Raw genomic sequence first — 25,577 nt, 5'->3', positions numbered from 1 at the left:
CGGGAAGGGCCGGGGTCCCTCGCACCTCGAGTATGGCTACGGGGAAGCCAGCGTTATTCTCCTGGCTGAAAGGCCAGAGCTCCCTCGTTCCTCTAAACCCCCCTGAGGGCTCGAGTGTCAAGGCCAGCTCTCCCTCTCCTGTCCCGTCCTTCCTGAAGCTACGTGAGAGGTGGGGGCGCGGGATGGAATAAATGAGATCAGCGGGAACTTATACGGAGCCCGTGAAGGTGAGAAAAGTGCCTTTCACGCGATTTGCCTTGTAGACTTGAGCAGCCCCACAAGAGAAACAAAGGGTTGCTCAAGATGGTAACCCCTGCTGCTGCAAACTGAGGAGTTACGTGCACAAATCTAGATGAGAGGTGGGGCTTAGCCCTCTTTCGCACGAATGGAGAAACTTCAACAGCTTCCTGATACAACTTGATAGCGCAAAAAAATGAAAATACGGGTAGCCAAAAGCCCTTCAGGACCTAGAGCCCAAACCTCGAATCTACATCCGATTTTTCAAGGTCCCCAGCCCCAGACCGCCGCGTGGGAAAAGTTTACTCGGCACTTTTGCAGGGACCGAAGTGTCTCACTCTCTGAGGTTGGTTGGGAAAACTCTCGCGAGGGGAAACGGTGAGCCCCGCCCCGCCACGGGGCGGGCAGCTCAGAGGGAACCGGAAGCGCTAAGTCCGGCCCGGAACTGGTGCTGACTGAGTACACGTGAGCAGCGGCGGCATGGCGGCTCACCGTTCTGGCCCGCTGAAGCAGCAGAATAAAGCTCATAAAGGCGGGCGCCATCGGGGTCGGGGATCCGCGCAGCGGGATGGCAAGGGTGAGAGGATAGGGTTGGAGGAAGAAGGGCTGTTTAGTCGATATTAACTGCTTTCCTTTATGTCCAGACTGAGCTCCTTCCTCCGGCCTGGACCCCGCACAGAGGCTCTAAGGTGGGCCGAGAGGGTCCCCGTTCTTGACCCTCTGGTACCTTGCACAAGATCCCTTACTGATCTTCTCTAGGTCGTCTAGCACTGAAAATCCTAAGCAAGAAGGTGAGAAAAGAGCTCAGCAGAGTAGACCAGAGGCATCGCGCCAACCAACTCCGAAAGCAGAAGAAGGAGGCGGTGAGAGGAGCAGGGATTGGGGATTGGGGATTGGTGTGACTTCACAACTGTTCTAGGTGGATAATGCCTCGAACTAAAAAATGTGACCCTGGGAAGGGGTTGGGGATGTCACACGTCAGGCGTGCAGATCTAGGGTCATGCTACGACATTCTTTGCCTTGGTCCGAGTTCCGGCCCACTCTCCAGGCATACATGCTTCCTTTCACAAGAAAAATGCGGTGGGCTGGGAGTGGGGAGTGGGGGTGAGGAAGGGGCATCCATACTGTGGGAAAGGCAATAGTGAAACGAAGTACTGAAACATCGATTCGTTCTGTTAGGTTCTGGCAGAGAAGAGACAGCTGGGCAGCAAGGATGGTCCTCTTCATCAGGTACTGGTGGTGCCCCTGCATGAAAGGATTTCCCTGCCAGAGGCCTTTCGGTTGCTTCAGGATAAGGACACCGGAACAGTACACGTGAATGAATGGGGAAGCACCCATAGCTTTATGCTGTTATGCCCCCGCTTGAAACATCGGTGGTTTTTCACATCTGCAAGGCCAGGTTAGAGCATACAACAGTATTTTCTATTGTTATGTTTTGAGTAGTGGTAATATTCTTACGGTATAATGTGCTGATGCCAAATACTGCTTCCCGCTAACTTTGTTTTGTATGTCTAGGGGATCTGCACACTGTGTTAGACATGGCCAAAGTCGCAGATACCATCGTTTTCCTCCTTGACCCACTAGAAGGCTGGGACAGCACTGGGGATTACTGCCTTTCCTGCCTCTTTGCTCAGGGCCTTCCCACCTATAGTAAGTGACTTGGGAGTATTAGAGGCAAAGGAGGGAAATGAATCAGCATTTATTATGCACCCCTAATTTGCCAGGCATTATGTCCGACACGATACAGTAATATAACAGGTGGATTGTATTTGGCTGATGGTGGGTTGTACCGGAATGGCCTAAATTTGGTCCATCATTTAGCAATTATCTATCAAGGTCCCTTTTTATTTCTGGAATGCCCTTTGCCCAGAGGAAGAAGAACATGAACTTTAGTTTCACTATAAAAATTTTTAGGGTAGTTGAGTGTTGTGTTTCTTAGTGATTTCTGGGCTCACAACTGAACTGTTAGCTTGTCTGTGAACTACAGGGGGAAGTTACATGTAGTAAAGCAACAGGTAACAAAGCCTTTTCTCTCTTGTTCACAGCACTAGCTGTCCAGGGTGTTTCTGGCCTCCCACCAAGGAAACAAATAGATGCCAGAAAGAAGCTAAGTAAAGCAGTAGAGAAGCGTTTTCCTGATGACAAACTTCTCCTATTAGACACTCAACAGGAGGCAGAGATGCTGCTCAGGCAGTTGGCTAACCAAAAGCAACGGCATCTTGCCTTTCGAGATCGACGGGCCTACCTGTTTGCTCATGCAGCTGACTTTGTGCCAAGTGAAGAAAATAACTTGGTGGGCACCTTGAAAATCTCAGGCTATGTTCGTGGGCAGACTCTGAATGTAAATAGCTTGCTGCATATCATCGGACAGGGTGATTTCCAGATGAAACAGATAGATGCCCCTATGGACCCTTTCCCTTTAAATCCCAGAGTGATCAAATCCCAAAAGGACCCAGGCATGGCAATGGAGGTAAGACTGATGTTCTTAAAGATTGTGTACTTTTTTTTTTAAGACTGTGTATTGTAGATTCATGTGTAAGCTGGTGTAGGATGTGAACTAATGTCAGAGAAGGTAGTCTGAACTCCTAGACAACTATATTAGTCTTTGGAGGTAACTGCCAGTTTGAAGTAAGGCAGTTGTCAACTATGAACATGTTGACATATTACATCTTTATCCAGCACCTACAGGTGCCTTGCACAGCAATTGGCTTTGAGTTTATAGAAGACACACAAGATGTGGTCTTTCTCCTTGGACAACTTAATGAGGTCAGAAAAAATGGCAAACAGCTGTGAAATAAAGATTGAAAAAGTGTGGTTAAGATATAGACCTGCTATGGAAGTTGAGAAAGTAGACTAGGAGCTTCATAGAAATCAGACTTGAGTCAGGTGTTGAGAGGGATGAATGTGATTTGTGAGTTGAAGAGAGATGAAACAGTATCAAAGAAGATAGAGACAGCATGAACTTAGGCACAGTGATAGATCAGAGGGTTTCTTTGAACTCTGAAGAAATCAGCTTGATGGAAGTAAGGTATGTAATAAATAGATAGGAGTGAGACCAGATTATGAAAGGCCTCAAAAGCAAGCAGAGGTATAGTCTTAAAGTGCTAGGAAATTGAACGTTTGAAACATTTGACAAGTTTTGGCTTTCCATTTTATTGTTTCATTCTTTTACTTGAGAACTATGTTATTTTTGGATCTTTCTGGTTACTGTGTTAGATTTGGTAGATTTTTGGGTAACGTTTGACTGCTGTCAACTATTTTGGTTTTCAGATTTGTGCTCCGGATGCTGTAGCTGATATGGAGGAAGACCTTAAGGTCCTAATGAAAGCAGACCCTGATAAACAAGAATCTTTGCAAACAGAGGTTATCCCAGATCCAATGGAAGGGGAACAAACCTGGCCCACAGAGGAGGAGCTGAGTGAGGCTAATGGTTGGTATTGGCAAACTTGTTTGTAATTCGTCTGGCCTGGAATTGTGGATTTTCTCTAGCGCTGACAGGGTAGAGTGGAATGAGGATGTTATTTGGAGGTCAGTTTTTCTCTTCTTAGCTCTAAAGTCTGTATGTTTATGTGAAGCAAACATTGGACACAGCGTTGCTCCATTTTTCAAAATTACTTGTGTTATTGTTTCCTAGCAAACAGATAACTTTTATTTCTTGCTAAGTTATTTATCTGTGTAGTATTGCTAGTTGTTTTTCTCTCTTTTTTTTCTGAGGCAGCTGAATTAAATTTGAAAGTAGTCTCTTCTCATAGTGTCTGTTAGACTTTCTGGTGTTGGTAGCAATATCTAGTATCTTGCCTAGCTGAGAATACCCAGAGTAGTAGTGGAAAGGAGGTATATAATTTAGCTTAACTTGTTTGGGCTTTTACAGACTTCTTGAAGAAAAGTTCCAAGGTGGTAAAGAAGGTTCCCAAAGGGACATCCAATTACCAAGCTGAATGGATTTTGGATGAGGATGGTGAAAGTGGTGGGGAAGATGAATATGATGATATGGAACATGAGGATTTTATTGAAGAGGAATCTCAGGTAAAGAAATGGATCCTTGGGCCACTTCTGTGTACAGCCCCATATGCAAGGCAAAGTGCAATCCTGGAGGTGTGTGTGTGATCGGTTTCCTAGGAATGACTTGTAACTGCCAGAAATGAGACTTTGTCTCAATCTGTATTAGAATTGATGTTGGTTTGGACTGGGTGTCTAGTAAAATTATTTTATTTATTTATTTTTTTAAGATTTTATTTACTTATTATAGCACGAATGGGGTAAGGGGAAGAGGGAGAAGCAGACTCCTGCTGAGCAGGGAGCCCAATGTGGGGCTCGATCCAGGGACTCCAGGATTATGACCTGAGCCAAAGGCAGATGCTTAACTGACTGAGCCACCCAGGCGCTCCAAAATTATTTTATTTCTAGTTCAGTGGCCTGTAAGGTAGAGACAGGTGTGAAACTATAATCTTTATTCTATAGGATGAGGGCAGTGAAAAGGAAGAGGAGGAGGAATATGAAACTATGACTATGGGAGAGTCTGTGCATGATGATCTGGATGATGAGAACGTGGATGATGAGGCTGAGGAAAAAATGTTGGAGAAATATAAACAAGAAAGACTGCAAGAGATGTTTCCAGATGAAGTAGATACCCCCCGTGATGTGGCTGCAAGAATTCGGTTAGTCAGCAAGTCTAAAGTCAGTATGTTTTTATTTCAAATTTATGTGGCTCAGAACTATGTCAGTGTGATGCAAAAGAAGAAAACACATCGTCCTTGCTCCTGAAGGGCTAACATTTTATATGGGAAAGTAAGACGCACATACAGGAAACAGTAATATATAATCAAGTTCTAGACTGTATGGTAAAAACTAACAGTGTTACAGTACTGTAATGAAAGAGAAATACTAAGATGAATCAGCAAATGCTTCCTATAGGAGCTAATACTAAAAGTATAAAACATTTGTAGATTTGGGGGAGTTTGGGCAAGAATAAACGCATGAAGAGTAGATGATCATTGTCTGTTCTGGAGGCGAGTGACTAAAGCCAGAGGGTTTATGGTGGATATTAGGGAGGTAAGACTTTTATCAAGGACCTTGTTTGCCAGATTAAAGAGCTGCTCCCTGAAGGAGCCATTGTAAGGACTTCGTCAGTGAGGGACTGGGGCTTGGTTCTGAAAATACTCGTTAGAAGCTGGTTTTTTTGGTTTTTGTTTTGTTTAAAGATTTTATTTATTTTAGAGAGAGAGGGACAGTATGAGCAGGAGGGGCAGAGGGAGAGAGAGAATCCCAAGCAGACTCCATGCTGAACGCACAGCCTGACACGGGGCTCGATCCCAGGACCCTATGATTCTGACCCAGAGTCAAAACCAAGAGTCAGATGCTTAACCAGCTGTGCCACCCACGCACCCGTTTAGAAGCTGTTTTGAAATATGGTTTTAGGCTGTTAGGTTATCTTGAGAGATAGTGTAAAGGTTTATTAAAATCTCCTCTATCTAGATTTCAGAAATACAGAGGCCTCAAGAGCTTCCGGACATCTCCATGGGATCCTAAGGAAAACCTTCCTCAAGATTATGCTCGGATCTTTCAGTTTCAGAACTTTACTAATACTAGGAAACGCATTTTTAAAGAAATTGAGGAAAAAGATGTTGAAGGAGCTGAGGTATCTGCCTTCCTTTGTCCATCCTTATAATGTGCTTCTGTTTGCCAAGGTGCCCTGTCCTTTACTCCTTCTCTTGGCATGAGTACCTTAGGTTTGTGCTGCCCATAGCTGAATTAAAGGAGTCAGTCACTGGTAAGAGTGATATTGAGAACAAAGAGATTTCAGATGGTAACTGAAAAAGTTTAATCCATGTATTGAGGCATCTGTGAAAGGCAGTTTTGAAGGGTTGAGGGTAGGCTTTAGAGTAGTCTGAAAAACTTTTAACATATTTGGAGAAATGCTTCATCATTATTGAGACCTCAAGGGTAACTGCATGATTATTTTCTGTTTTCTTCTGGCAGGTTGGCTGGTATGTCACACTTCATGTCTCTAAAGTCCCTGTCTCAGTGTATGAGTACTTTAAACAAGGAGCACCCTTGATTGCATTTTCTTTACTACCTCATGAACAGAAGGTGAGTTAGTGTCTTGTGGGAAATGGAGAGTTATGAAACTTTCCAATCAGTTTTGTATTGTATGACAGTCTAAAATTTTATGTGGCTGACATTTTCCTCATTGGGATCGGAAAAATCTGCTTTAGGATTAGGAATCAAAAGAATATGATAGAGAAGTCAATGATGGTGTTACCCAACATGTCTGAACCTGTCTGAAGCATCTCAGTGATGCAGTCTCTGTGTTCTGAGACTTCTCTAAGTATGTTCATCAGATAAGATTTTAACCAAGGGTTGGCAGCCTTAAATGGGGTGGGGTTATGCCATGACGTAGATCTCTTTTTTTATCTTGGTGGCCAGCAGTCGTGTGTGGGCATGGATGTGAGAGCTCTGGCCTTTGGTCAGTTTGAGAGTTGAGGAGGGAAGGGTCTTGAATGAGTATGGTTTTGAGGCATGTGCTGAGTGAGTGACTTGAAGGCACTGATTTTGTGGCAGATGTTGAGCTTTTGCAATGTTAGACACCGGAAGGTTAGCTTGTATAGAAGGATACGTGAAAGGCTCTGAAAACCAGCCTATGTTTGACTTGAATTTCAGTTGTCAGTAAATGTAAAAGGTGAATCTCGTTTTGTCAGCTATACTTCTCCATAAGAAAGTATTAAAGGAAATTTGAACCTGCTAGTTTGGTTCACCTTCTTTCAATTAAGGCTGCTCTATTTTATATATGAAGGTCTCTTTTACTTATGTGGTCCCCAGATGTCAGTACTGAATATGGTGGTGAGCCGGCACTCTGGCAACACTGAACCTGTGAAAGCCAAAGAGGAGCTGATCTTCCACTGTGGGTTCAGGCGCTTCCGAGCCTCACCTTTATTCTCTCAGCACACTGCAGGTAAAGCAGTGGGGAAGCTTCTGGGTTCTTGTCCATCTTAATGTCTCCTGGGGGGCTATGATTTGTAGTGGGGGTGTGTGGAATACACAATTTCAAACTCTAGGTTTCTGGGTTAGGGATATTTTCAGTACTCTGGTCTAGGAGCCAATGATGCTTTTACTCACAATGTCTGAACCTGTCTGAAGCGTCCCAGTGATGCAACCTCTGTGTGGTGCTGAGGCTTTTCTGCCATGAGTATTTGTTGCAAAGTGGTTTTGAATAGGAGTCAGGGGCTCTATAAAATGGTGTCAAAGTGTAGAACCCTTGGCATCGGATGGTCAGTGGCAGTGTGGGTGAAGGCTAAGGGTGGCCCACAGTTGGGTAAGAGAGGTAATGTGGCTGGCATCTGAGATGTTGAGACTAGATGTTGAAGAGTGGTGACCAGGGACACTTTTTTATGGTAAAATGATTATACTCCTACACATTAGGAGTGGAAATATACTTTGCACTAACTTGGAGGCTTCTGAACATCACCTGTACACATTCAGCTCTCAGCAATGGCTGGCGGAAGATGATGAAGGCAGTATTAATGGATGCTCTGGATAATTTTTGTTCTTACTAGCCATGCTATCTAAATGAGTGATAAACCTCTCTTTCCCTTAAAATATTTTATTTCCCTATAACTTTAGTATTAAGAAGGGGGGAGGGTTTCATTGAAGATTAAAGCAGAAGCTTAGGTAGCCCTCAGGATCAGAGATCAGCAAAGTATGGCCCTTAGGCCAAATCTGCCCCACCTCTTGGTTTTGTTAAATAAAATTTTGTTGGAACACAGTTGTGGGGTTTTTTTCTTACGTATTATCTGTGGCTATTTTTCTGCTCTAGTGGCACAATTGAGTAGTAGTTGAAGTAGAGACTGTATGGCCATAGGCCTGAAATATTTACTATCTGGCCCTTTATAGAAAATGTCTGCCAATCCTTTCCCAAAACTAAGAGCTGTTGATTTAGTGGAGATATTCTCTGTAAAGCATTGTTTCTCAAATGAGGTGTAGGGGTGATAAGTATCAATCATAGGGAGAATTTTTTCAAACCCTAAATATAGTCCAAGCTCCAAAATTCTGCCTCCAGTTGAAAAATCACTCTGAAGAACTGAGTTGTATCTTTCAGTTGTATTGAGGTAGGAAAATATTTTGAGAACTAGCCTGGTAAAGAAGCATAAGTTGTCTTCGGTTTAAGAGTTACAGTGATACAGCTTTTCACAGGTTTCTAGATTACCTATGGTTTCTGAAAAACATTTTCATTTTTCTTTTTTAACCCCTATTATGGTAGCGGATAAACATAAGTTTCAGAGATTCCTGACTGCTGATGTGGCCTTGGTGGTGACAGTATATGGCCCAATCACGTTTCCACCTGCATCTGTGCTGCTTTTCAAACAGAATAGCAATGGTAAGTTAAGTTCACTGAGGTGAACAGGTCTGCAGGTCCTTTATAGGTTTAAAACTATTTTCTGTGTTTAGATTTAAGAGCCATTTGGTATGAAGAAGGTAATGATAGTTTTTGAAACATCCCAGTCTCAGCCTCACGATGGTCTGAGTTAAGGATGACAAATGGGGTTTTATCTAGCTTACAAAGCATAGCTAATTGGTGAATGCTGCTCAGACAATTATATTTAGGATAGGTTCTGGGGCCAGGCTTAGTGGGAATTTCCTTTAATCATCTTTGCCATTGATTCAGGAGGGCAGCATAACATATCCCTACTTTACGGTTTCTCTAAGAGTTTGTTTAGGTCTTTAAACGAACTGGAGCAACAAATGAAGGCCTTGGCTTACATGCCTGCTGCTCTGCTTTTGCTCCTTAGGAATGCACAGCCTCATTGCCACAGGCTCTCTCCTGTCAGTGGATCCGGACAGAATGGTCATCAAAAGAGTTGTTTTGAGTGGTCATCCTTTCAAAATTCTTACTAAGATGGCAGTAGTGCGTTACATGTTCTTCAACAGAGGTAGGTGTGAAGGATGGGATCAGATTGCCTTTGTGGGGTGAGGGTTGGGTTTACGTTTTGTGGGCATATGTTTCATCTTGGTCTTCTATGTGTTTCATTCTAAGAGGATGTGTTGTGGTTTAAACCAGTGGAACTGAGAACAAAGTGGGGCCGCAGGGGACACATCAAGGAGCCTTTGGGTAAGAAAACATGGGATTTGGTGCCTTGCCCAGGTTTTCCCAGTGCTACTAAATGACTCTTGGGTTAGAAGACTACTGCTTTAAAATACTCTATTTTAATTTGACTAACTTGCTGTTTTCTTTCTAGGTACTCATGGCCACATGAAGTGCAGTTTTGATGGGAAGCTAAAATCTCAGGACACAGTACTGATGAACCTCTATAAACGAGTTTTCCCCAAATGGACTTATGATCCATGTGTACCAGAACCAGTACCATGGACGAAAAGTGAGATTTCTTTAGCAGTGCCTGAAGTGGACATGGAGTAATGGATTCATTGGGATTCTGTCTCATTGTTACTAGGAAACACTCTAGGGATGGGAGCCTACAGGTTGTAATTAGGCAAAGTTTGTGTTTTCTACTTTAGCCTAGAGGTCTACTGCCTTTTTGCAAAAGGCTTTTCTTGGCCTTGACAAGGTATCTCAGTAAACTATGGATGTTTTTCTCTTGCTACTTAGTTAAAAAAGAAAAAACAACTATTACTGAAACATCCACTCTCCACTAGGAATTTGAAAGCTGTTTAAGAGAGGAATATAGAAGTTAAAGTAACCAGGAAACAAAATTTCCAAGTGTTTAGAGATACTGAATGCCATCTCTTTTGCATAAACTAAACAGAAACAGATTGATAAGGAGCTGGCCTTTCAGCCTGCTTCACCCAAGTTAGAGAGGTTAGGTCTACATTTCCACCACTGAGCACAATACAAATGTTCTTTACTTCTGGGGAAACTGTTTGAAAATGCTGAGACAGCACAGCAGCGACTCCAACACCAGCTGTAGGTTCAATAAGCAGTTTCATCCTCTCCCACACCAGCTGGGTTGCATACTGTTGGTATGGAAGACAGTAAGAATTAGTGAAATGGGAAAAGGGGAAAGAGCCTATTTACAATTAAAGGCCAGATGGGGTTATATACCCAGTCTGGTCTTTTCTTCCTGGCCATATGTATATGCTCGCCAATGAAAGGCAGGGCTTTTTTCCCATTCTAACTCTGCTTCTACTGTTGAGAGGGTTGTCTTAATACATCTGGGGCACCATCCCACGTCATGAAGTCACGTAGTTAGGTCCCCAGGGAGTAATTTGCTACTCAACAGATGACTCTCTTGCCCAAGAAGTTGCTCCATTCTTTCGTATTTTCCTTTCCTATCAGAGCCTCACCTTAATTTCATCCTCTGTGACCGTGAAGACATCATCAACAAGGTCCCTTATAATAGGCCAGGTGTTTAAGCCAATGCTGGATTTGACACCATCTGCTATGGTTTCTGGAGGATAGGGATTAGGAGTCAGTTCCCCTTTCAGCTTGGACTGGTAGCAGTCATCTGCATTCAGGGGTTCAGCAGCATATACCTTCACAGTAGGTCTCAGAGCCTGAGAAGAGGAATATTAGACATTTTAAAACCAGCCACAGCATTTGGCCTGCATACCTGTAGTAAAATAGGCAATATAGGTAACTCATTTCTGTTCAAGAGCCTTTCCCTTGATTGATGTAATAAAAATAGACCAAGCATTTTAAAGTATATGCCTAATACTAGCCTTTAGTTGCTTAGATCACATCTGGTTCTACTGGTAACTAGGGAAAAGAGTAGCGCCTGACTTGGATAGTGGGTTGTTGAGGTGGAATTCAGAGAAAGGACTCTGAGGATGCCACTCATTGTAACTGCTTTTGCCCTATAAAGTTGTTACAGATTAAGAACAGGGTAGTGAGGCAGAGAAGAGGCTTCCATTTCAAGTGCCAAGGGTTGATGGGAAGGAACAGCAATTGGGAATGTTGAGCCAAGTATCCGCAATGTACTATGATGTAAAATAAAATTCTCTATGTCTGAAGTGGGGAGTTCTCCAGAAGCTATTTTTTTTTTTTTACCTTAACTGTAATTGCTATTCCAGCAACCATCCCTCCTCCTCCTACAGGTACCACCAGCGCATCTACCAAGGGTACCTTTAGTGAAAAGAATATAAAGTATAAATAGGTCTATTAATAACCAGTTTTATATGTACATAAAATAATTGTACAGCCAAACAGCAGCTTTAACCGGTGGCTAAACAAGAATTAACAGCTCTAACCTGGTTTAGTACTTCCATGGCAATTGTCCCTTGCCCAGCTATCACTGCAGGTTCCTGGTTGGGATGTACCATGATGCCTTCTGTTTCTTCCATAATTCTTCTTATAACATTTTCTCTGGACTGAAAGAGTACATTAAACTAACATGCTTGTTTTGTATTTAAGAGTTCCCAACAAGGTAGATTTAGTCATTTAACACTTTATTAGCCATCTTTCTTTTTTCAGACTTTTTGGGCACTGGGGATGTAACAGTGAACAAACTAGTCCCTGTACTCAGTGGAGTTATGTTCTAATACGATGGCGACGGGTGGCGTATAAGTGAGTATATGGTATGTCTAAATGCTATGGAGAATAAGTGTTTTATAGAGGGTGTTCAGGAAGGGCCTTTGGTAATGTGACATTTTAATAGGTTTGAACAAGTGCTGTGGATCTCCAGAATATTCCAGGGGGAGAAAAATAGCAAGTGCAAAGACCACAAAGTAGGAGTGCTTGGCTTTTCTGAGAAAAGGCTAAGTTAGTGTGGTTGGTGTGGAATGTTTGGTGGGACAGTAATAATGGGAGATGATGTCAGAAAGATTGAAATGGGCCAATTCATCCAGGCCTTAAATGATTGCAAGAATTTTGGTTACCACATGGGATTAGAGGATTTTCAGCTGACGAGACAAGTTTTAACTTATTAAATGGATAGTTGTGGTTGTTTGTTAGAAAACAGACTAGTTGGGCAAGGGTGGAAGGAGAGAGACCACTTAGGCTACTGTATCTAGGTGAAAACTGATGTTCATTTGAATTAGGGCATTGATGACAAAGGCTGTTAGAAGTAGTTGGATAGTAGAAACGATATTTTTTTTTAAGTTTATTTATTTTTAAGTTATCTACATCCAACATGGGGCTTGAAATCATGACCCTGAGATCAAGAGTCGCATACTCTTCCAACTGAGCAAGCCAGGTGCTCTGGATAATAGAAATGATTTGAAAGTAGGACTAAGATTTGGATGCAGGATGTGAGAGAATTCTCAAAGATGACTTCATTTATTTTGAGCAACTAGAAGGATAAAAGTTGCCATTTACTGAGATGGGGAAGACTGGAAGAGGAGCAGCACTGGGGAGGAAGATCAGGAGTTTGATTTTAGACATGTAAGTTTGAGATGCCTATTAAGACAGTCCAAGAGGGATTATTAGGTATTCATTGGACAATATAAGTCTGGGTTAAGAGCAAAGGTCAGGACTGGAGTTAAGAGTACAGGTGATATTTTTTTTCATATATTTTTTAAAGATTTTATTTGAAAGAGCAAGAGCAGGGGGAGGGGCAGAGGGAGAGAGAGGCAGACTCCCTGCTAAGTGCAGAGCCCCACACAGGGCTCATTCCCATGACCCTGAGACCATGACCTGAGCCGAAACCAAGAGTTGGTTACCCAACTGACTGAGCCACCCAGGCACCCCAGAGTATAGGTGATATCTTAAACTGAGATTAATGATCTCATCTGAGTGAGTACAGGTAGACAAAAGGTTGGGTATGCTAACATTGAAAGGTGAAGAGGAAACAGGAGATAGAAGGAACAGCTGGTAGGCTAGGAAGAGAAGTTTCATTTGATGGTGAAGTTGTTAAGGTGACGCTGAACACTGCTCTCCTCCTTACCTCATCACTCTGTTCACTGTACACTATGGCGGCTCCATAGGCTTGTATTGCCAATTTTTTACAATTGGGAGCTGTTTGGGGCACCACAATATAAGCAGGAATCCCTGGGGGGGAGAAACACGTTTAGTTAGTACAAATCAGAAGAATTGAGGATAGAAACTTCTGTTCAATTTGCTTTAATGAGATAAGAACCTGGAAATAACCTCACAGTAATCCAATCTCACTGAGTAAGAATACTTTTCCACTCTTCTCTGATGATCCTACCCAGTACCCTGAGAAGTTAGTCAAGTACCTTCCAATTTGGCAGCATAGGCGAGAGCCTGGCCATGGTTTCCACTGCTGTGAGTAACCACAGCTTTGGGCTTCTCTTCTGAGGTGGCAGGAGTCAAGCCTTTGATTGCATTAAGGGCACCACGAATCTGGAAAAGGGATGGTGAAACCATGTATTTGATTAAAAAATTTCTTTTCAAAACACCAAGGAGCTTTCCTAGATTTTTCTCTTCCTAACACCGCACATCCATTCTATCACGAAATCTTATTGATTGTACCTCTGAAATATCTCATGTCTTTGCCACTACCTTGGTGAAGCCTCATTTCTCAACTTGGATGTTACCAAACCTCAACTGATCCTGCCCCAAGGATCATTCTCTAATATTTCCACTAGATTATGAAAGTGACCTTTTAAAAATGTTATCTTTTTATTGATGCCTATTTTGTAAGTACAAATTCCTTACAAGTTGCAGTCTTTCTAAAACATACTTACTGCTTCTGTCACTGTTGTAGCCATCCTAAATTGCTTAGTTCCCCTCCTACAGGTTAGGTCACACCCCTGTACCTACATATAGTTCTTTTCCTTCACCCTGATCTGGCTAAAAGTACTCAACCTATAAAATTTGGATCAAACATCACTGGGTTCAACTTCCTTCATCTCCCATGCAAAATTAGGCATTTCATTCCATGGTATTTTATTTGTATCTTTCAAGTTACTTGTCATTAACCTGGTTGTTGATTAGCTTGTCTTACCCCGCAAGTGTGAATAATAGTACAAGACCTACTGTGTATGTATATACATGTGTGTACGCCTGGTATAGTTAATAAGTATTTGATGTGTAATGAATGAAAAATAAACCATGGCAGAAGCAAAGGGCAAAAGAGAATATAGTGTTTAACATAAACACTCATAAAGTGCTCATTAATGGGTGGGGAAACGCAGTCTTAAAACTATGACTTAGCGGGTACAAATACCTATCAGGCATAGTGTTAAATTCAACTTTCAGATTTTTACCTGAAAGGATCCTAAAACTCAACTAACAGAAATTACTGCAGTGAATCAATACAGAAGTCTTTTATCTTTTTTAAGTTTTTAAAAATTTATGTAAGTAATCTCTACACCCAACGTGGGGCTTGAACTCACAACCCCAAAATCAAGAGTTGTATGCTTTTCTGACATATTTCATAGAAAAAGATCTTATTGTATGAGGGCTTAGCTAGATTTAGATCTTTTATATTCATAATAAGGTATCAATGAAGAGCAAGTTGACACAAAGTGAATGCCTAAACTTGGTTGTATACAGAGTGATCACACTTGCCCATGTTGCCTTGCGATAACAGAGGCTAATGTCTATTGTCTCGGTTTAACCACAAGTTGCCCCTTTCATTCTCAAACATGTTCTAGTTTGGACAGTAAATTATATCATCACCCCAATTATAAGAAATTTTGAAATTATAAGTGGCTTATCAACACCACAATGTTAAGTAACCAGCACTTGACCAAAGGAAAATTTCTACAACCCTTTCTTCAGCTATAAAAATAGTTCTACCTACCTCACTGGGTGGTCAGGAGGATCAAATAAATGTGTATAGGAAAGAGGTTTGAAAAGATACATGATACATTATCAAAAGGCATTATTACCTTAAAAGATCCAGTTTTTTGGAAGAGTTCACATTTGAAGAAAAGATTGCGCCCTGTTACTTGATTCAAAATGAAACTTGTTAGCACTGGTGTGAGGTGAATAAAATCTTGGATGTTGACATGAGCTTTTTCAACATCAGCAAAGGAGATGCAGTACTGAGCACACATGGTTCTGAAACCCAGGAATAAAAAAGGGGTCAGAGCAAAGCCCGAGACAATATGTTTAATGAAAAGATTTTGAAAATGGCTAACAGACCCATAGAATGTACAAAAGTGAATAATGTAAACCATGGACTTTGGTAATGATGCATAATGCAGGTTCAATTGTAACAATCCCGTTCTGGTGGGGGATGTTGATAATGGGGGAGGCTCTGCTTTTGTGGGGGTATGGGATATATGGGAGGTCTCTTCAACTACTCATCAATCTTGCTGTGAAACTTAAATTGCTCTTTAAAAACTTCCAAAAAAAAAAAAAAAAGGGTGGGGGAAGAAAATGTACAGCACAGAAAAATACACCTGGCATCTGTGGTGTTAATGGAATGGTCTCTAGTACTGAGGCTCCAGAATCTCTGTATAAAAGGGAACTTGTCTTGAAGCTGTGTTTCTTAGTAAATATAAGGCTGTTGTTTTTTTTCTGGTTAAGCTTTATAGGAAATAATTGGTGATTATGGAAGGCTTAAAGCTTACCCCTCACCCATACCATCCATCTCTTGGCACTGTCACTGGTCTCTACTTTTTCATCGTTGTGAAGCTTGAATGAACTGGGTTCAAAATCTGTTATAAATTTTTATTTAAAAAATTTAACAAGGGGAAAAATTGCTTACAATCCTATCATCCTAATCAGTTATGTTCATTTTCTGTCTCCTGTTTCTTCAATATACATACATTATATGACAGTTAAAATCATAGATAATTTTGTTTATTCCTATTCCAATTGGCTCAATTTCTTCAGTTTCTATAATTATAATTTTCAATAACTTATGCTTCTGTTTTTCACTATTTTTTTAAAGATTTTATTTATTTATTTGACAGAGAGAGACATAGCAAGAGAGGGAACACAAGCAGGGGGAGTAGAAGAGGGAGAAGCAGGCTTCCCCACAGAGCAGGGAGCCCGATGTGGGGCTCGATCCCAGGACCCTGGGATCATGACCCCAGCCGAAGGCAGACACTTAACGACTGAGCCATCCAGGTGCCCCTGTTTTTCACTATTTTTAATATAGCATTTAAACATGAAGTTTCCCTTTATTCTTCTTTATGAACAAACAAAAGCAGTGCGTGTTCAATTAAAAAAACGATTTGATGTTTCCTCCCCCAAAACAATTGCTAAGTTCTAGGACTTATCTTTCCAGGCCCACATACATTTACAGACAAAACTTTTTTGACACATTTGGTAACTTGCTTTTTCTCAGACAGTATTATGAATATGAATCTTTGCTTATCAATAGATACACAAATTTTAAATGGCTACTTCTTTTAACAAAAATACCATAGTTTTAAAAAATGTTTTACATTAACTTGAACATTTAGATTCTTTTTTTCCTACAATTTTTTGTCTATAATAATGTAATGAACAGATATGTTGCAAGATCTTTGTGGGTAGCTTCTGCCAAAGGGTATTCTGCATCAAAAAGTATGCACACTTCTGGGCGCCTGGGTGACTCAGGTGGTTAAGCATCTGCCTTCGGCTCAGGTCATGATTCCAGAGTCCTGGGATCGAGTCCCGCATCGGGCTCCCTGCTCCTTGGGAGCCTGCTTCTCCCTCTGCTTCTCTCTCTCTCTCTCCCTCTGTCTCTCATGAATAAATAAATAAAATCTTAAAAAAAAAGTATGCACACTTCTAAGACATTTGATACCCACTGCCAAACTGACTTCCAGAGGAGTTGTAGATTTTATCAATTTACACTCCCAACAGCAGTTTCTAAGGAATGCCCTTTTTCCCTTCACCCTGCTGTATCATTTTTGATCTGTCAATTTAATGAAATATCTAGTAGTTTGAATACATATTTCTTTACTAGTGATTAAACATCTTTTTCCTGTATATTGGCCACATTCTTTTGTGAATCTTTAACATACCACTTCTGACCAAATCATCTATTTTTTCCTGAAATGCTATGTTTATCAAAAATTAAATTTCCGCTCCCCCTGCTTGTGTTCCCTCTCTGGCTGTCTCTCTCTGTCAAATAAATAAAATCTTTTAAAAAAACAACACTGAGCTGATTTAAAAAAAAAATTAAATTTCGGGCGCCTGGGTGGCTCAGTTGGTTAAGCGACTGCCTTCGGCTCAGGTCATGATCCTGGAGTCTTAGGATCGAGTCCCGCATCAGGCTCCCTGCTCAGCAGGCAGTCTGCTTCTCCCTCCGACCCTCCCCCGTCTCATGTGCTCTCTCTAATAAATAAATAAAATCTTAAAAAAAAAGACTTTATTAAAAAATTATATTTCTGTTAACGCTTGGGACCTTTCTGGACTTTATATTTTGTTCCACTAGTCAGACTGCCAATTCCTTCTCCATTTGTTCACTGTATTAATACACTGTCACGAATACTCTAAAAGGTATTGGCTTTGGGGCGCCTGGGTGGTTCAGTGGTTGGGCAACTGCCTTCGGCTCAGGTCATGATCCCAGAGTCCCGGGATCGAGTCCCGCATCGGGCTTCCTTCTCAGCGGGGAGTCTGCTTTTCCCCCCGACCCTCTCCCCTCTCATGCTCTCTCTCACTCTCTTAAATAAATAAAATCTTAAAAAAATAAAAATAAAAAATAAAATGTATTGGCTTTTCTCATACATCAATCCTTTGAAATGAACTTTCAAAATACTTTATCAAGGCTGCCAGTTTAAGATATACAAATGAACTGGCAGCATAATTGACGTTTAAAAATACTGGGCGCCTGGGTGGCTCAGTTGGTTAAGCGACTGCCTTTGGCTCGGGTCATGATCCTGGAGTCCCGGGATCGAGTCCCACATCGGGCTCCCTGCTCGGCGGGGAGTCTGCTTCCCCCTCTGACCCTCTTCCCTCTCCTGCTCTCTATCTCTCTCATTCTCTCTCTCAAATAAATCTTTAAAAAAAAAAAAGAAAAAAAAGTAAAAATACTGAGCCTTCCCATCCATGAACATGGGTATCTTTCCATGTCTCAATTTAGTAAAGTCTTTTTGTTTTAGGTTTCTCAATAAGGTTTTCATTCTGTAAGTCCTGTGTAGATCTAATTAAATTTATGCCTAAGTACAAAATATTTTTGTTGCTTTTTAAAAGATTTTATTTGTCAGAGAGAAAGAGTGCAAAAGCAGGGGGAGGGGCAGAGGAAGAAGCAGGCTCCCCGCTGAGCAAGGAGCCCAATGCAGGACTCGATCCTAGGACACTGGGATCAGGACCTGAGCCAAAGGCAGCCGTTCAACCGACTGAGCCACTCAGGCATCCCAAGATAAGGTATTTTTAATTAGGTATTTAAATTGCTTACTGATGATGTATATGAAAATTAATAATTTTTGTATATTTAGCATACAATAGGATACTTAAGTAGATTAACTTGTTAGATCTAATAGTTTTATAGTTCATTCTCCAAACAATCACACTATCTGCAAATAAAGATGATTTGTCTTTACCTTGTAATTTTACCTCTGGTAACTTTTTCAGTGACTTCACAGTTAATTGGTTTATCTAGATTTGCCACTTCCACCTGAATTAATTTTGGTAATTTATATTTAACTTTTTGGGGAAATCATCTAATTTAAAATTTCAAATGTATTAGTATAAAGTTGAACACATTAATATTTCTAAGCATTCTTCCTATCTTTGGTATTCATTTATTCAATTAACAAATATTGAGCACCTCTTTATATCAGGTATGATTTGATCCTGGGATGTAGTATTAGAAAAATAGACTTGTCTCTGCTCTTAAAGCTTATAATCTAGTGGAGAGATGTGTAATAAATAACCCAAAAATAAATACATATTTACAAATATTGATAGGTGATATCAAGGAAGTGTGTTAAGTTTCTATAATGGGAGGATATTTAGATCAAGGAAGGAGGTTAAGGAAGGTCCTTTGTGGAGAAGTGAAATTTAAGTTATGACCCATAAGGTGAATGGGGGGAGTAGATGGAAAAGTGTTTCAGGTGGAGGGAGTATGTGTGAAGGCTTTACGGAGGAAAGGAACATGGCATATTCCAGAAACTACAAGGCCAGTGTATCTGAAAACAGTGATCAAAGGGGAGTATGATAAGAGAGAAGGAGAGTGAAATTGGCAGGGTCTACATCATAAGGGACCAGGACTCATGGATTTTTTTTTTTTTCTGAAGAGCAATGGAATGCCATTGGACAATTCTGAGCAGGTTAAGTGACATGTTAGAATTTGTATTTTCAGAAAATCACTCTGGCCACATTATGCTGAATGAAAAGGAAAGAAATAACATTGGAATCAGGGAGTCCATTTAAGAAGTATTGTCTACATGAAAATCCACAGGTGCTTGGATGGTGAAAGTGAGAGTAGAAAAAATAATCAAGTTACATTTTGGAAAAACAAATCTGATTTAAAAATGGGCAAAGGACTTGAATAGATATTTCTCTAAAGAAGATAACAAATGGACACAAGCACATGAAAAGATGCTCAACATCACTAATCATTAGGGAAATTCAAATGAAAACCACAGTGAGATACCACCTTACACCTACTAGAATGACTACTATTAAGCAAACAAGTGTTGGCCAGGATGTGGAGACATTGGACTTTTTGTGTACTCTTGGTGGAAATACAAAATGGCACAGCTGCTATGAACAATATGGTAGTTCCTCAAAGAATTAAACATAGAATTACCATATGATCCAGCAATTCCACTTCTGGGAATATACCCAAAAGAATTCAAAAAGTGTTTCAAAGACATATCTGTACACCTATGTTAACAGCAGCATTATTCATAATAGCCAAAAGGTGGGAGCAACCCAATGAGTAAACAAAATGTGGTATATACATACAATGGAATATCATTCAGCCTTAAAAAGGAAGGAAATTCTGATAGGCTACATGGATGAATCTTAGGGATATTATGCTAAGTGAAATAAGCCAGTCACAAAGAAATAAATACTGTAATGATTACACTTATGTGAGGTACCTAGAGTAGTCAGATTCATAGACAGAAACTAAAATGGTGGTTGCCAGAAGCTGGGGGTGGGGGGGTGGGTAGTTGTATAGTTTCAGTTTTCCAAGATAAAAAGAATTCTGGAGATTGGTTGCACAACAATGTCAATGCACTTAACACTACTGAACTGTACACTTAAAAATGGTTACAATGGTATATTTCATGTGGACTTTACCACAATTAAGGAAAAAACCACACACACACACACACACACACACACACACACACAAAGAGATACATTTTTGAGATTATAATTAGGCCTCTTGGTTGCAAGTTATAGAATCCCAATATGAACTGGCTTAGGCACAAGATGGAGGTAATAAGATTTACTGGTTCAGGGAATCCAGGAAGAGTTGAACCATGGGAAGGGCAGGAATATGAAACTTCAGGAACAACTGGAACCAGAGACTTGAGATTTTTTCCAGGACTTTCTCATTATTTCTCACCTCTGTTGTTTTCTGCATGTTGGCTTCATTCTTTTTCATTGCAGACCAGCTGGTTCCACATGGCAGGACATTTGGCTGCTGACAGCTCCTGTTTTACATTTAATGGCTTCCACACCGGAAAGGGATTTTTTTCTTAGTTTCAGTTCAAAAATTCTGGATAAGGATTCTGATTGGCACATCTTGGCCTAGGACCAGTGGCCAAGGGTGTGAGATCATTTGACATATGCAACAGTCAGAAGTATTTACAGAAACGTGAAAAAGAAACAATGATTTCTATAACACAGTATCAATTATGTACACTTAAAACACATACATAAAATGATATAGTATATTATTCAAAGATACATGTATATCCAAAGACATATATTAAACACAATTAGAGTGGCTACCTAAGAAGGGAGGGAAGGAACATGAATAACTGGAATGAAGGAAAAAAAAGATAAAATGAGAAAGGACTTGTTGATGAAAGGGTGAACCAAATCGTATGATTGCCTCAAATCTCTGTACCTGAGGGAAAAATAGCAAACACAAGTGAGAAGAAAAAAAGGAAAGAAAAAGAAAAGGTACTTCTGAGTGAGAATGGGTGAGGGGGGCAGTTTTCGAGAGAAAAGATGAGAATGTTGAGGTAATAAATACCATAGCTGTCCACTACAGAGATAGAAGGCACATATTCTGATATTGGATTAAATGTGGGGAGTGAGGGAGGTGGGTTTTGACTTAGATGATGGCATAATTTATTGAGATATGGCTGGTGTACAAACAAGTATTTTAAGGGAAAATCAGAGATTTCATAAGTTTGAATTACTTGAGACATCTAAGAGGATGTTCTTTTTTTTCTTTGCCAGAAATGTGTCTATTTTTAATGTCTATTTCTGAAAAATGAGCTCTTCAATTTATTAAGTGCTATTCTTTTTCTTTTATTAATTTGATTTTATCTTTATTTCTTCTATTTTCTCTTTTGTTTAATAATTCTTAATTTTCATTTTTTAAAAATATTTTATTTATTCATTTTAGAGACAACACATGCAATCGGGGAAAGGGCAGGGGGAGAGGCAGAAAGAATCTGAAGCAGACTGCACTGATCAAGGAGCCTGATGCAGGGCTCAATCCCACCACTGCAAGATCATGACCCTAGCTGAAACCAAGAGTTGGATGTTTAACTAACTGAGCCACCCAGGTGTCCCATTATTAATTTTAATTCTTTAAAAACTTTTAAGTTTTTTTTAATTTTAAATTTTATTTATTTTTAATTAAGTTTTTAATTTTAATTCCAGTATAGTTTACATACAGTGTTATATTAGTTTTGGGTATACAATATAGTGATTCAACAGTTCTATACATTACTCAGTGCTCATCAGGATAAGTATACTCTTTAGTCCCCTTCACCTATTTCACCCATCCCCCACCAACTTCCCCTCTGGTAACCATCAGTTCTCTATAGTTAAGAGTCTTTTTCTTGGTTTGTCTTTTTCGTTTGTTTCTTAAATTCCACAAGTGATATCGTATGTTACTTGTCTTCTCAAATAGACTTATTTCATTTAGCCTTATACTCTTTAGCTCCATTCCTGTTATTGCAAATAGCAAAATTTCATTCTTTTTTATGGCTGAATAATATTCTATTGTATATCTATACCACATCTTCTGTATCCATTCATCTGTTGATGGACACTTGGGCTGCTTCCATAATTTGGCTATTGTAAATACTGGTGCAATAAACACAGAGGTGCATGTATCCCCCTTGAATTAGTGTTTTTGTATTTTGGGGGTAAATACCCAGAAGTGCTATTACTGGATCACTTTCTTTTAAAATTAATAATATAAGCACTCAGGCTATTAATTTTCCTGAGTATTGCTTTAATGATATACCATAGGTTTTGCTATGCAATATTTTCATTGATTTTAATTTTTTAAAAAAACGTTATTTAGTTGAGAGACCACGAGAGGGGGGAGGGTCAGAGGGAGAGCAGACTCCCCACTGAGCAGAGAGCCTGATGCGGGGCCCAATCCCAGGACCCTGGGATCATGACCTGAGCCGAAGGCAGATGCCCAACTGACTTAGCCACCCAAGAGCCCCAATTTTAATTTTTTTTAAAGATTTTATTTATTTATTTGACAGAGAGAGAGACGGCGAGAGAGGGAACACAAGCAGGGGGAGTGGGAGAGGGAGAAGCAGGCTCCCCGCTGAGGAGGGAGCTGGACATGGGGCTCGATCCTAGGACCCCGGGATCACGACCCAAGCTGAAGGCAGATGCCCAACGACTGAGCCACCCAGGCGACCCCCCCAAATTTTAATTTTTAAAAAACCCACAATCTTAGCTTTGTTTACTTTTTGACCTATGAGTTATTTAAAATTTATGTTTAGGGCATCTGGGTGGCTCAGTTGGTTAAGCAACTGAGCAGGACGTCTGCTTCTCCCTCTGATCCTCCCCCCTCTTGTGCTCTCAAATAAATAACATCTTTTAAAAAAATAAAATTTGTTTAAAAAAATTTCCAAGTAGCAAGATTTTGCTTAATTTTTGATTATTCATTTCTAGTTTTACTACTCTGTGCTCAGCAAACATGACCTGTAGAGTTTTTGTTTTTAGAAACTGAATTCCTTCCAGGGCACCTGGGTGGCTCAGACAGGCTGAGTGTCTGCCTTGAGCTTGGGTCATGATCCCAGGATCCTGGGATCGAGCCCTGCATCGGGCTCCCTGCTCAGCGGGGAGTCTGCTTTTCCCTTTCCTCATGCCACCATTCCCTGCTCGTGCTTTCACTCTTTCTCAAATGAATAAATAAAATCTTAAAAAAAAAATCTGAATTCTTCCCTTCTCCACTATACAAACTTGTTATTTTTTGGATTACCCATATGTGACCAAATTCCTACTGTAAGAATTTAAACCATTACGGAAATATAAAGACCTTCCACTCTCTAACCCTTAAATCTATTCTCTTCTACAAAGATAACCACTTTAAAAAGTTTAGTATGTTTTCTTGCACACCTTTTTTGGATGTATTTATATAGAAACATATAAATAATAAATGGTTTTCGGCTGCACTCAGATAGTATCATACTGCATATATTCTGCAAGTGGCTTTAAATTTTTTTTAATTATATATCTTGACTGTTTCATGTCAAACACATTTTAATTCTTTAAACTCAGAAGCTTTCATTGTAATACAGGTCTAAATAGGATTGTCCATTTATTTATTTATTTAAAGATTTTATTCACTTATTTGAGAGAGAGAAAATGAGAGACAGAGAGCATGAGAGGGAAAGAGGGTCAGAGGGAGAAGCAGACTGCCTGCTGAGCAGGGAGCCGGATGTGGGACTCGATCCGGGGACTCCAGGATCATGACCTGAGCCGAAGGCAGTTGCTTAACCAACTGAGCCACCTAGGCGCCCTGTTCATTTATTTTTACCTGGTCATTTCATGAACCTTTAAATCTGAGAGCTAAATTTAAGTCTTAAATTTAAATTTTCCCATCAACTTAGTAAATTTTCTTTTATTATTTCTTTGATTCCTGCTTCTCCTCAGTCAGTTCTGTTATCACCTTCTGGAACTTGTATTTTATTATTAGTTTTCTGGATCCATTCTCCATGTCTTCTTTTCTTGTCTCTCATAGTTTTATATTATATTTTCACCTCTGAGTTCTGGTAAATTCTCTTGAGCTGGTTAAACTTTTGACATATCTCATCTGTAGTACAGAGATGTTGCATTAATTTGGCAATCATGTTTTTCTAAGAATTTTGTTCAGATTATTTTTCCATCTTTTGAAAAAAAAATTGATGTAATGTCCTAACTTCAAAGTTAAAACATATTAGTTTTGGGCTGCCTGGGTGGCTCAGTCAGTTGAGCATCTGCCTTTGGCTCAGGTCATGATCCCAAGGTCCTGGCATCCAGCCCCTCATCCAGCTCCCTGGTCAGCGGGGAGTCTGCTTCTCCCTCTGCCGCTCCCCCCACTCCGGCTCCCTTTCAAATAAATTTAAAAGAGAATTATAGTTTTCAATATTTCTTCCTATTTCATTCGTATGTTTTAAAGATTGCCATTTGCTCTGACCACTCAAATTAATCTCCTTCTTTCGAAACACTGAATCTTTTCACATATCTATTGACTTTATGCATCTGCTTAGCCTTCTGGTGGCAAAATGTGTGTCACATAATAGGGACTGAACGAGTTCTGTCAGAGATTGTTCAAATCTTTTAGACCCAGTCTAAGGAAAATTATTGGTAACTATTCTTTGATGGTGTAGAGGTCCAATAGACTGTATGGGATTGGTAAGGAGCAACAGGTGGAGGGAAGCAGCCTTGGGAGAGGGAGTTTCACAAAGTTCTGAACAGGGGCTCAGAAACAAGAAGTTGAAGTACCAGTCTTCTGATCCAGTTACATTTTAAAGATGTAAAAAACAAAACAACCACCACAGATGCAAGGAAGTCAAGTAATTTTTTCAAGAATCCACAATGATACAGAACTTCCCAAATCGACTTACAATACCTCTTGATTTACTTCCACACAACGTTCCCTCAGCAAGAGCCAACTTTACTGTATTTTTTTTTAAAGAAAAGTCGGGGGGTGGGGAAAGTCAGGGGTCTTGGGGATGTAGGGCGCCACAAAGGAAAAGACTGATACTCTGATACTTATCCACTGTGTCACCCTGGGCAATTTGCTACGCTTCTCTAGGATTCAGTTTCCTCATCTAAAAAAAAAAGGCGGGCGGGGAGGGGGAGACGGATAATAACTGCTCTTACAAGACCTTTAAGGTCCTCAAGTAAAAGCCTGGGGCGCTAGTCCGGGCCTGTGGTGGGAGACCCTGGCCTAAGATGACTGGAGACGGCCGGATTGTGCGGTGTCTCCGTCAGCCCGAGCCCCAGACCAGCACCAGTGTCCTCGATGGCCACCACAGCAGCAACAGCAGACACCGCGGCAAACGCCCGCGTCGCCTGGCCTGCCTTGGCCTGGCCTCTCCTCACCTCACAGGCGCCGCGTTCCCAACTCCAGCCTCAGCTCACCTTCCAGACCACACCTCTGCGCACGCGCAGT

General features: G+C 40.6%; 2 protein-coding genes and 2 non-coding genes across 8 annotated transcripts; 3 read left to right on the top strand and 1 right to left on the bottom strand.

Annotated features, from left to right (window-relative positions):
- The first annotated feature begins 696 nt into the window (after positions 1-696).
- Positions 697-11,199, top strand: TSR1 (TSR1 ribosome maturation factor). Its single transcript, XM_028109192.2, has 15 exons — positions 697-814; positions 997-1,100; positions 1,417-1,636; positions 1,753-1,887; positions 2,283-2,707; positions 3,508-3,667; positions 4,109-4,263; positions 4,699-4,895; positions 5,713-5,875; positions 6,217-6,327; positions 7,057-7,189; positions 8,495-8,611; positions 9,024-9,164; positions 9,269-9,343; positions 9,471-11,199. The coding sequence occupies exons 1-15, from the start codon at positions 718-720 to the stop codon at positions 9,647-9,649; spliced, it is 2,412 nt and encodes an 803-aa protein (XP_027964993.1). The 5' UTR covers positions 697-717; the 3' UTR covers positions 9,650-11,199.
- Positions 6,035-25,568, bottom strand: SRR (serine racemase). 5 transcript variants are annotated; one of them, XM_028109193.2, is made up of 9 exons: positions 25,508-25,552; positions 20,556-20,740; positions 14,983-15,154; positions 13,363-13,489; positions 13,071-13,174; positions 11,437-11,556; positions 11,237-11,311; positions 10,534-10,743; positions 6,035-10,203 (listed from the first exon to the last, which is right to left on the bottom strand). In XM_028109193.2, the coding sequence occupies exons 2-9, from the start codon at positions 20,582-20,584 to the stop codon at positions 9,988-9,990; spliced, it is 1,053 nt and encodes a 350-aa protein (XP_027964994.1). In that variant the 5' UTR covers positions 20,585-20,740; positions 25,508-25,552; the 3' UTR covers positions 6,035-9,987. The 5 variants fall into 5 exon arrangements, with proteins under 5 accessions (XP_027964994.1, XP_027964996.1, XP_027964997.1 ...); XM_028109195.2 differs by having other exon boundaries at positions 20,556-20,661; XM_028109196.2 differs by lacking the exon at positions 20,556-20,740 and having other exon boundaries at positions 25,508-25,568.
- On the top strand, positions 6,476-6,567 carry LOC114214056 (small nucleolar RNA SNORD91 family). The gene has a single exon (XR_003610327.1). It is a non-coding gene; the product is annotated as a small nucleolar RNA SNORD91 family (small nucleolar RNA).
- LOC114214055 (small nucleolar RNA SNORD91 family) lies at positions 7,326-7,420 on the top strand. Its single transcript, XR_003610326.1, has one exon. It is a non-coding gene; the product is annotated as a small nucleolar RNA SNORD91 family (small nucleolar RNA).
- Positions 25,569-25,577: the final 9 nt, after the last annotated feature.

The sequence above is a fragment of the Eumetopias jubatus genome, unplaced genomic scaffold, assembly GCF_037043125.1.
Source record: "Eumetopias jubatus isolate StellerSeaLion01/CBP00866 unplaced genomic scaffold, mEumJub1_p1.0 scaffold_10, whole genome shotgun sequence".
In the NCBI taxonomy this organism is placed as follows: Eukaryota; Metazoa; Chordata; class Mammalia; order Carnivora; family Otariidae; genus Eumetopias; species Eumetopias jubatus.
Note: the sequence above shows the minus strand (reverse complement) of the source record. Positions and strands in the feature narration are given on the sequence as shown.

Excerpts from the sequence above, each read along its gene's own strand:
- SRR (XM_028109193.2), bottom strand. The coding sequence starts at position 20,584 with ATGAAGCCAACATGCAGAAAACAACAGAG. Across the intron at positions 13,490-14,982 it reads AAAAAACTGGATCTTTTAAG|ATTCGTGGTGCCCTTAATGC; the intron begins GTAATAATGCCT and ends TCCCTTTTCCAG. Across the intron at positions 11,557-13,070 it reads ACAGTGAACAGAGTGATGAG|TCCAGAGAAAATGTTATAAG; the intron begins GTAAGGAGGAGA and ends GTACTCTTTCAG.
- TSR1 (XM_028109192.2), top strand. The coding sequence starts at position 718 with ATGGCGGCTCACCGTTCTGGCCCGCTGAAGCAGCAGAATAAAGCTCAT. Across the intron at positions 6,328-7,056 it reads TACTACCTCATGAACAGAAG|ATGTCAGTACTGAATATGGT; the intron begins GTGAGTTAGTGT and ends TGTGGTCCCCAG. Across the intron at positions 9,344-9,470 it reads ACACATCAAGGAGCCTTTGG|GTACTCATGGCCACATGAAG; the intron begins GTAAGAAAACAT and ends TTTTCTTTCTAG.